The 11,002-nt window shown below is 47.7% G+C and overlaps 1 protein-coding gene across 1 annotated transcript; it reads right to left on the bottom strand.

Moving 5' to 3' along the window:
* Positions 1–6,052: 6,052 nt before the first annotated feature.
* FAM25A (family with sequence similarity 25 member A) lies at positions 6,053–10,753 on the bottom strand. The gene is made up of 3 exons (XM_004049722.4): positions 10,621–10,753; positions 8,607–8,669; positions 6,053–6,445 (listed from the first exon to the last, which is right to left on the bottom strand). Exons 1-3 carry the CDS (start codon positions 10,691–10,693, stop codon positions 6,312–6,314), a joined length of 270 nt encoding a protein of 89 aa, XP_004049770.1. The 5' UTR covers positions 10,694–10,753; the 3' UTR covers positions 6,053–6,311.
* Between the last annotated feature and the right edge of the window lie 249 nt (positions 10,754–11,002).

Here is an 11,002-nt window from a genome sequence, read left to right as displayed (position 1 = left end):
CCAAGGGCTGAGGAGTGCAGGTGCACGGTGCGGGACTGGTGGACAGCTCTGACCACAACCCTGGCTCAGGATACACTAGGCGAAGCCAGCTGGGCTCCTGAGTCAGGTGGGGAGTTGGAGAACTTCTATGTCTAGCCAGAGGATTGTATACGTACCAGTCAGCACTCTGTGTCTAGCTCGGGGTTCGTGGATGCACCAATAGCACTCTGTATCTAGCTAATCTGGTGGGGACTTGGAGAACTTTATGTCTAGCTAAAGGATTGTAAATGCACCCATCAGTGCTCTGTGTCTAGCTCAAGTTTGTAAATGCACCAATCAGCACTCTGTGTCTAGCTCAAGGTTTGTAAATGCACCAATCAGTGCTCTGTGTCTAGCTCAAGGTTTGTAAACACACCAATCAGCACTCTCTGTCTAGCTAAAGGTTTGTAAATGCACCAATCAGTGCTCTGTGTCTAGCAAATCTAGTGGGGACTTGCAGAACTTTTATGTCTAGCTAGAGGATTGTAAATACACCAATCAGCACTCTGTGTCTAGCTCAGGGATTGTAAACACACCAATCAGCACCCTGTCAAAACAGAACAATCAGCTCTCTGTAAAATGGACCAATCAGCTTTCTGTAAAATGGGCAAATCAGCAGGATGTGGGTGGGGTCAGATAACGGAATAAAAGCAGGCTGCGCCAGCCAGGGGCAGCAACCAGCTTGGTTCCCCTTCCATGCTGTGGAGGCTTTGTTCTTTCATGCTTTGCAATAAATCTTGCTGCTGCTCACTTTTTGGGTTTGCACTGCCTTTATGAGCTATAACACTCACTGCGAAGGTCTGCAGCTTCATTCTTGAAGTCAGTGAGATGAAGAAGCCACCAATTCCGGACACAGAAGTGTCTTCATTTAAAAAAATGTTTTAAGTGCACTGAAAAAGCATCACATATTCTAGCCTCATAATAATTCTCCCTTTTTGGAGATCCAGGATTCAGTGTGGGCTCTGCCCAGAGCTCAGAGATCTAGTAAAAAGATAGATAGTTCCTATATAAATAAAATTGGTCTCCTCATATAATCCTATGATAGATTTCTTTCTTTTTTTTTTTTTTTTTTTTGGAGACAGAGTTTTCGCTCTTGCTGCCCAGGCTGGGTGATCTTGGCTCACTGCAACCTGCACCTCCCGGGTTCAAGTGATTCTCCTGCCTTAGTCTCCTGAGTAGCTAGGACTACAGGCACCCACCACTGCACCAGGCTAATTTTTGTATTTTTAGTAGAGACGGGGTTTCACCATGTTGGGCAGGATGGTCTTGATCTCCTGACCTCATAATCTGCCTGCCTCAGCCTCTCAAAGTGCTGGGATTACAGGCATGAGCCACCGTGCCTGGCTATCCTATGATAGATTTCTGAAATGTTATGTTTGATTTGGCATCCTTTTTTTTGTTTTTGGTTTGTTTTTTTTTTTTGAGATGGAGACACTCTCTGTCACTCAGCCTGGAGTGCAGTGGCACAATCTTGGCTCACTGAAACCTCTGCCTCCCAGGTTCAAGCAATTCTCTCACCTCAGCCTCCCAAATAGCCAGAATTACAGACGTGTGCCACCACACCTGGCTTACTTTTGTATTTTTAGTAGAAAAGGGTTTTCACCATGTTGGCCAGGCTGGTTTTGAACTTCTGACCTCAGGTGATCCACCTGCTTCCACCTCCTAAAGTGCTGGGATTACAGGTTTGAGCCACTGCGCCTGGTGTGGTATGTGGTTTTACTGCATGTGACTAGTTTACATGCAACTAGCCATGCAAGCTCAGTAACCCAAGGCGGTCTATACCCTATTCAACAAGAACCATCTACTGATGACACTTCTGGAAGTCTGGGCAATATCAACTTGCTGTAAGAGTTCCCAAATGCTCTCAATTATCAGGTGATAACAAAGTTTTCAAACCAGTAAATTTTGAGTAGCCCTTTACTAGGAATAATCTTGAATAAGTTAGTATTGCCCTCCACAACCACAATTTAAAAAATATCCATATTGGTTTTCTCTTCAATTCAAGCATCATGTAAATATGTAATGTAGAAAATGAGGATTTCCCATATTCCCATAGAATCACAAAGATGATCACTGCTAATATGTGTGCTACATATATGATACCAGGTTTAGTCTTTTTTTTTTTTTGTCTTTTTTTTTTTTTTCTGTCACCCAGGCTAACGTCCAGTGGCACGAACTTGGCTCACTGTATCCTCTGCCTCCCGGGTTCAAACAATTCTCCCACCTCAGCCTCCCAAGTAGCTGGAATTACAGGCACCTGCCACCATGCCCACCCAGCTAAATTTTTTTGTATTTTCAGTAGAGACGAAGTTTCACTAAGTTGACCAAGTTGGTTTCGAACTCCTGACCTCTGGTGATCCGCCCACCTTGGCCTCCAAAAATGCTGGGATTAAAAGCACGAGCCACTATGCCTGGCCATTTGTTTGTACTCTTATACAATTATATACTTGCTTTATAAAAATGAACTTATTCTACATATATATGTTATTACATTATTAGGACATGTTCCCTAATGACTTATTACATTTTCATCATTCTTTTTTACAATATTTTTTTCCTGAGGCAGCATCTGACTCTGTTGCCCAGACGGGAGTACAGTGGCCTAATGACAGGTCACTGCAGCCTCAAGCTCCTCGGTTCAAGGGATCCTCCCATCTTGGCCTCCTGACTAACCCAGCTAAGTTTAAAAAAAATTCTTTTTTTTTGGCCTGGTGCAGCAGCTCATGCCTGTAATCACAGCACTTTGGAAGGCCAAGGCAGGCAGATCACTTAGGGTCAGTAGTTTGAGACCATCCTGGCCAACATGGTAAAACTCCGTCTCTACTAAAAATACAAACATTAGCTGGGCATGGTGGCAGGTGCCTGTAATCCCAGTTACTCGAGAGGCTGAGGCAGGAGAATCACTTGGGCCCAAGAGGTGGAGGGTGCAGTGAGTCGAGATCATGCCACTGAAATCCAGCCTGGGTGACAGAGCAAGACCCTGACTCAAAAATAAATAAATAATAAAATAACTTTTTTTTTTTTTGGAGAAACAAGTCTTATTATGTTTTTGAACTCCTGGACTCAAGCAATCCTCCCATCTCAGTTCCCAAAGTGCTGGGATTACAGGTGTGAGGCACTATGCCCAGACATTTTCATCATTCTTTTTTTTTGAGATGGAGTTTTGCACTTGTTGCCCAGGCTAGAGTGTTATGTCACGATCCCGGCTCACTGCAACATCCGCCTCCCAGGTTCAAGTGACTCTCCTGCCTCAGCCTCCTGAGTAGCTGGGATTACAGGCATGAGCCACCACGCTTGGCTAATTCTGTATTTTTAGAAGACATGGGGTTTCTCCATGTTGGTCAGGCTGGTCTCAAACTCCCGACCTCAGGTTATCTGCCTACCTCGGCCTACCAAAGTGCTGGGATTACAGGCGTGAGCCACCGTGCCCAACCCATTTTCATCCTTCCTAGTAGCCATGGAGCATTCCATTTAATCAACTGTACATGCAATATTTTTTTCCGGGGGCAAGGGGCTCATATTCACACAGATGGGAGTCCAGTTGGTGAGAAGGTGGCAGGTGGCACAGCCCCCTTATACAGCATGCCATACTGGTCCACTGTCAGACCGGTGATGGCCACAGCTCCATCACCCCCAGGCTGACTCTGGCTCCTGCCTGACTCTGCCCAGCCACCACAACCCCTGGGGACCATTCAGAGGCATCACTGGAGGGTGTGTGGTTAGAGGAGTAGCTAGTTGTGGGGAGGTCTCGTTTCTTTGGTGGAAGGCATTCCTGACTCCTCTCATGAACAGGTTTCATATTGCTTTGTGCTGTTCCTGGAGCCTGGAAGGAGTTGGCTTGCTCCCCGGGGCATCAGGAGGGGCTTCTCAGTAGCTTCCCTGTACCCCTCTAGGCTTCTGGCTGGGGCGCCCACATCTGAGCTTCCAGCGGTGCTTCTGAGCAGCTGTAGTAAGTGTCCTCCCGGCTGGCTCGGGAGCTCACAGCGTTTCCCGGGATCCACGTGCTCATCCTGGAGCTGCTGCAACTGCGGCCGTCCCATCCCTGGCCCTGGAGCCGCCCCATACCCCTGTATATGCAATATTTGTTAACCAGTCCCTTTTGGTGCCCATCTAGGTACAGGTCTCATTTTTCAAGCTAAACTATCTATAATACACTGGAAGTAATAGATGTCACCTCCATATTGTATGCCAAACCTAATAAGCAGAGCAAAACTTTTCATCCAAGTGATTTGGTTAACATTTTAGGATGTTTCTAATCTCTCAGTAATACAAATATGCTACAGTAGATCTGTGTGTTTATCTTTGGGCACCTGTCACACCTGGAGAATAAAGTCCTGTGAGAGGAACCGCCATCCAAAGAGGGTGTTTCAGTCTGTACTGCCACCAACAACGTGCTCGTGCCTCTGAACTTGCGTTTGGATCAGGAGAATTTGAAAGTCATCAGGAACCAAACCAGGATACAAGGTCCGCTGTAGCTGGAAAGTGGCAAACATTCCAAAGCTAAGACATTGGCTATTCCTGGGCTGTTCACAAACTGTGAGGCCAATTCTAGATGAGATCCAGAAAAAGGGTGAGCAGCTCACTTATTTTTTAAGCAAAACACCTTTTCTTCTCATTTCTGCTAAGAACAAATAGCTTCCAGCAAGAGAAATAGGGGATGCAATATTTTTACAAATTACTTCTCTTTTTTTTAATTAAAAAAAGTTAAGTTAAATGCTACTTAAAGATATGTTTAACCTCTATGATACTGACTTGCTCATGAGAAGAAAGAGAGAAAGCCAGGCATCTTGCCCACTACTACCCACTATCAACACTTAGGCCTGACATCAGTCGCTAAATATTCTGGGCTGGGCACGGTTGCTCACGCCTGTAATCCCAGCACTTTGGGAGGCCAAGACAGGTGGATCATGAGGTCAGGAGATCGAGACCATCCTGGCTAACATGGTGAAACCCCGTCTCTACTAAAAATACAAAAAATTAGCCAGGAGTGGTGGCGGGCACCTGTAGTCCCAGCTACTGGGGAGGCTGAGGCAGGAGAATTGTTTGAACCCAGGAGGCAGAGGTTGCAGTGAGCCAAGACCATGCCACTGCACTCCTGCCTGGGCAACAGAGTGAAACTCCGTCTTAAAAAAAAAAAAAAAATCAACAGCAGCTTCTAGGATGACTGAGCAGTGACTCAGTCTCTCCTTGACCAGATTCTGTAACTCTCCAGCAGAAATGCTTATCTGATCTCTGCGAGAACAGGAAGCAGCTCAGTGGGGGCCTTCCTTGCTAAATTCTTCATCAAGCTGGTCTGTTATCTGCCCTGAGTCCTGCAAAAACACCTCAAGAAAAATCCCAAAAACATGCAAGACAAATGAGGGTCCTCCCTTAGCATGTCTTGAAGCACTGAGGCACCTGAAAGTTATATACAGTTTCCGGGGAAACAGTTTTTTAGGAAATGTAGCACAGACACTAACTATTCTTCCAGAAGAGCCCCTTCCTGACATGAAAGATCTTACTTAGCATGACAGAGAAGCATCTGATTCATCATGAGGACCTATCCAGCCAGCAGCAGGGGCCCCAGTGCCAGTGTCCACCTCAACAGAGGAGACACGGGGGACATGCAAAGTGTTTCTGTTGAAAAATACTTCACCTAGGGTGACTATAGTTAGCAGCAATGTATTGTATATTTCAAAGTAGCTAGAAGGCTAGGTACAGTATCCCATGCCTATAATCCCTGGGCATTTTGGGAGGCCCAGGCAGGCAGATCACCTGAGGTCAGGAGTTCGAGACCAGCCTGGCTAACATGGTGAAACCCCCCTCTCTACTAAAAATTAAAAAAATAAAAAAATAAAAATAATAAAAATTAGCCGGACGTGGTGGCCTGCGCTTGTAGTCCAAGCTACTCGGGAGGCTGAGGCAGGAGAATTGCTTGAACCTGGGAGGCAGAGGTTGCAGTGAGCCGAGATCACACCATTGCCCTCCAGCCTGGGCGACAGAGCAAGACTCTGTCTCAAAACAAAAACAAAAACAAAAAAACAAAGTAGCTAGAAGAAGGGACTTGAAATGTACCCAACACATAGTAATACCAAATATTCAAGGTGATAGACACCCCAAACACCCTGATTGATCACTATTCTGTGCATGTAATAAATACTTAAATGTACTCCATAAATATGTAAAATATGTTATATCAACAAGAAAATACTTTGCCTAGTGTTTCCATCCAAATGGGAATAAATCCAGCGCTCAATGTACACATGTCATGGCTTTTTATTGAGACTGGGGAAGAGCCGTGGTAGCAGGTGCACTCACTGTCCAAGTTTGTCCAGGCTCTCTGCTGCATGGGTGATGGCATTTGTGACTGTGTTGGTCACTGTCTCAGTGATTTCCTTCATCTTTTTGTCCCCTGACTCTTGGGCTTTCTTTATGGCTTCAGCAATGGCTGTTGGAAAGAAAGAGGAAGAATGTCCTAGTGATCCACCTGCTGAACTTGTGTCCCCTTGAGTGGCCTGTGGGATGTGGCCATCTTAATGGATTAGTCTCTGGAGTGGCCCGATGGGACCAAGGGCAGCAGGATTACTGCAGAATGAATTTGAATTTGGTTTTAATTTCCCCAACAACTTGCATTTCTTCAACTGTGAGTGAGACTGAGCATCTACTCATGGGTACATTGCCTGCTTATCCTTTTTCTGGAAAATGCCTGCTTATGTCTTTTGACCATTTTTATATTGGGTTGTTATATTGGATTATCATTTTTATGACAAATATTTTTCATCAGTGTGTAATTTTTCTTTTGGCTTGGTTTATAGTTTTTTTTTTGGCTATAGAAAATTTCAGTTTTGGATTGTCAAATTTACTTAATATTTCCTTTATGGCACTGATTTTTTTGTCATAGTTCTAAAGATTCTCCCCTCTCCAAGATTAGGCCAAAGTCTCTTATGTTATTACTATATGTTTATGATGTCTTCCCCCTCAAAACTCATACGTTGAAATCCTCATTCTTAATGTAATGATATTAAGAGGTGGGGCCTTTGGGAGGTTGAAATTAGCACCCACATAAAAGAGACCACAGAGAGCTAGCTCCTTCCACCATGTGAGGACAGAGCTGGGCCCATCCACGAACCAGAAAGACTCCCTCACCAGATGCCAAATCTGCCAGTGCCTTCCTTGATCTTGGACTTCCCATCTTCCAGGAGTGTGAGAAATAAATTTCTGTTGTTTCTAAGTCGCCCAGTTTATGGTTTGTTTTTGTTTTTGAGACAGAGTCTTGCTCTGTCACCAAGGCTGGAGTGCAGTGGTGCAATCTCAGCTCACTGCAACCTCCGCCTCCCAGGTTCAAGGGAGTATCCTGCCTCAGACTCCTGAGTAGCTGGGATTACAGGCATGTGCCACCACGCCCAGCTGGTTTTCATATTTTTAGTAGCAATGGGGTTTCACCATATTGGTCAGGCTGGTCTTGAACTCCTGACCTCAGGTGGCCCACCCACCTTGGCCTCCCGAAGGGCTAGGATTACAGGCGTGAGCCACTGCACCTGGCCTATGGTATTTTATAACAGCAGCCTGAGCTAAGATGGTTATCTCCTAGTAAGTTAATAAATTCATTTATGTAAATTTAAGTCCTTCATCTACCTGGAATCTATTTTGTTGGAAAGGAATGAGATATACACATGCTTTGTACATAGTTCTACTCATAGCTCACACGCATCAATTTAACATTTAACATAGAATTTTACATGTTAAATTTTTTTTTTTTTTTTTTGAGACGGAGTATCACACTGTCGCCCAGGCTGGAGTGCAGTGGCGCGATCTCGGCTCACTGCAAGCTCCACCTTCCGGGTTCACGCCATTCTCCTGCCTCAGCCTCCCGAGTAGCTAGGACTACAGGCGCCCACCACCGTGCCCAGCTAATTTTTTGTATTTTTAGTAGAGATGGGGTTTCACCGTGGTCTGGATCTCCTGACCTCGTGATCCGCCCACCTCAGGCTCCCAAAGTGCTGGGATTACAGGTGTGAGCCACCACACCCAGCAATTTTTTTTTTCTTTTTTTTTTTTTGAGACCGAGTCTCGCTCTGTAGCCCAGGCTGGAGTGCAGTGGCATGATCTAGGCTCACTGCAAGCTCTGCCTCCCAGGTACACACCATTCTCCTGCCTCAGCCTCCCAAGTAGCTGGGACTATAGGCACCCACCACCATGCCCAGCTAATTTTTATGTATTTTTAGTAGAGACGGGGTTTCACTGTGTTAGCCAGGATGGTCTCAATCTCCTGACCTCGTGATCCGCCCTCCTCAGCCTCCCAAAGTGCTGGGATTACAGGCGTGAGCCACCGTGCCCTGCCATGTTAAATGTTTTGTCCCAGTGTGCTGTCACATAGTCTTGTGTGACTTTGTCTTCTTATTCCACAGACAGAACCATCTAGACAGTGCCCTAACGCAGTACTGTCTGTGGCCTCTGATGAGCATAGATAACTGCCCCAGCCAAGAGGCTCTGAAAGGCTGCAACATTAGGGGCAGAGTTTGACCTGGTTAGTCAAAGAACAGGTTGGCCCAGCACCTAGCTTCCCTTCCTCCCTCCCTCCTTCCCTGCCCGACCTCAGCCAGCTGTACCTTTCTCTCCAGTCTCCTTGGCATGTCCCACCACCTCCTTCACCACTTCCTCCACGGCATGAACTGAACAGAGGAGACAAGTCCAGGGTGAGGGCTCAGAGCAGGCCGGCTGCCCCCGAGTCCAGGGTGAGGGCTCAGAGCAGAGCCGCTGCCCTCCCAGTCCAGGGTGAGGGCTCAGAGCAGGCCCACTGCCCTCCCAGTCCAGAGTGAGGACTCAGTGCTGGCTTATCCTCACAATGGACCTATACATCCCTGGACATCCTAGATGGGGCTCTGGGATGCCACCCCCAGCCAGGACAGACTGGCTCATGAGAAGGACCTTCCCCCACAGCTGGCTTCCTTCGGAGACGCCAGGGCCTTGGCTGCCGGGAGACGAGCTCAGTGAGCCCCATGAGGGCATGGGTCCCTGAAGCCCCTTGGCCCTGCCCGGCCTGGAATGGCAATGAGCAGGCCATCTTGCCAGCTGAGACATGAAGCCCAGTCTGGGCCTGTGTGCCAGGTCACACCCCTCTCAGGATGTGCTAGCGCCTGCCTCAGGTTGGTTTCCAAAGCCTCATCCAGTAAAACCAGGTCTCTCAAAGCAATTCCTCCAACAAAAGGGAATTCTCTGCCTACTTCAGAGTTTTTTAAAGTGTAGGTGGTAGCGTGCTAGAACTGAAGGATTTCAGAGTCAGAAGAAATGGTTCTTATTCTAACTCTACCTTCCACCTCTTGGTTCCCTCATCTTTAGAATGGGAATCTGTTGGGGTGATGAGACCCAACACCAGGACGCGGGGGTGGCAACTCCAGCGGAGTCAAAGGAATGAGAGACAGTTTGAGAGAGAAAATGGGAGCAGGGCACCATCGCGAGTGTGGAGGCTGCAAAGGCCCCGAGTTCTGGGAACCCACGCTATTTATTGGTGATCTAACAAAGAAACAGGTGGTGAGGATGTGGAGGTTGAAAGGAAACGGTGTATCAAGTGAATGAGAAACATATGGCTACTTGAGATAATGGGAGTGCTAGAAGCAAGGAGCCAGCAAATCTAGCAAGCCCTGCCTCATCTTCTCTCCCAACACTCAGCTTTTCTCCCAACAGGAATCATACAAAACTCAGAGGCTAGTGAAAGGTTAAAGCAGGTGGTCCACACCAGCTGCAGAGTCAAAAACAAAATACGCGTCTGCTGCCATTTAGAAAGAGGACACAAACTCAGGCAAGACTGTTTTTCACACGATGACCCATGAGTGGGGCCTGGCTGGGCCTCCCCACACATAGCTGCTGACCTCTGAATACAACATACACTTCGGGACCAGGTGCAGTGATTCACGCCTGTAATCCCAGCACTTTGGGAGGCCAAGAGGAATGGATCACTTGAGGTCAGGAGTTTGAGACCAGCCTGGCCAACATGGCGAAACCCTGTCTCTGCTAAAAATACAAAAATTAGTTGGGCATGGTGGTGGGTGCCTGTAATCCCAGACACTCAGGAGGCTGAGGCATGAGAATCACTTTGAACCCAGGAGGCAGAGGTTACAGTGAGCCGAGATCGCACCACTACACTCCAGCCTGGGTGCCAGAGCAAGACTCCATTTCAAATACAAATAAAAATAAAAATAAACATGCTTTAGGGGACTTGGATGAAATTGAAAATGCCCTTTTTGACTTTGAACAGACTTGGTGACTTGTTTAGAAATCTTTGAAGCTTTAAAGTTATGGTAAAAATAAAAATCCATCTTCCTTTTCCTGCATAGGTTATTCAGAATAGGCTGTTTTGACAAGAAAGGCTCCCCAGATTTCCAGAGGGAAGGGTCCAAGCTGCCAGTGTTCACCCAGCACCAGGACTCATACCCTGCCCCCAGGAGACCTCCCCAGGTCTGCACCCCTCAACTCCGTGCTGACTTGGTAGAGCAAGAGACCAGGGTTCCTGAGGGGCCGAGGCCTCCTCCCAGGTCCTCACCTGCCTACTTAGATCCGCCTCCCACAGACCCAGTCTGCCCCAGATCCCCCCAGCCCAGGTAGAAAGGAGCCCCAGGTCCTCACTTGCTCCCTCGGTGGCCTTCTCGGTGCGGTGGGCCAGGCCCTCGGCAGCCAGCTTCCCCAGGCCTCCCAGCATCGTGTGGCAGCAGACAGTGGTGAACTAGGATGCTGAGGACTGGCCCAACATGCTTTTATAGCTGCCTCTGGTGCCTGTCTAGGCTCTGGGGCAACAAGCCCTCGCCCCAGCCCAGTAGGAGGCTGGACAGGTGAGTCAGCGAGGGCGGCAGCAGGAAGGGGCTGGGTGGAGACACCCTGGCACTGGGGTGGCAGCATCCCCTGACAGCCTGAGGCTTCTGTAACCCTGTCCTAGGGACCCCGTGAAGGATAGGGGCAGGGAGCAGGGCTGGACAGGAGAGATCTGGACATGCCTCTTCCTTGAGGCAGA

This window comes from Gorilla gorilla, chromosome 8, assembly GCF_029281585.2.
Source record: "Gorilla gorilla gorilla isolate KB3781 chromosome 8, NHGRI_mGorGor1-v2.1_pri, whole genome shotgun sequence".
NCBI lineage: Eukaryota > Metazoa > Chordata > Mammalia > Primates > Hominidae > Gorilla > Gorilla gorilla.
This window is presented reverse-complemented; position numbering and strand designations above follow the sequence as displayed.

Coding starts and splice junctions, on each gene's coding strand:
- FAM25A (XM_004049722.4), bottom strand. CDS start 10,693: ATGCTGGGAGGCCTGGGGAAGCTGGCTGCCGAGGGCCTGGCCCACCGC. Junction 8,670..10,620: donor GAAGGCCACCGAGGGAGCAA/GTGAGGACCTGG, acceptor TCCTCTGTTCAG/TTCATGCCGTGGAGGAAGTG. Junction 6,446..8,606: donor CAAGGAGACTGGAGAGAAAG/GTACAGCTGGCT, acceptor TCTTTCCAACAG/CCATTGCTGAAGCCATAAAG.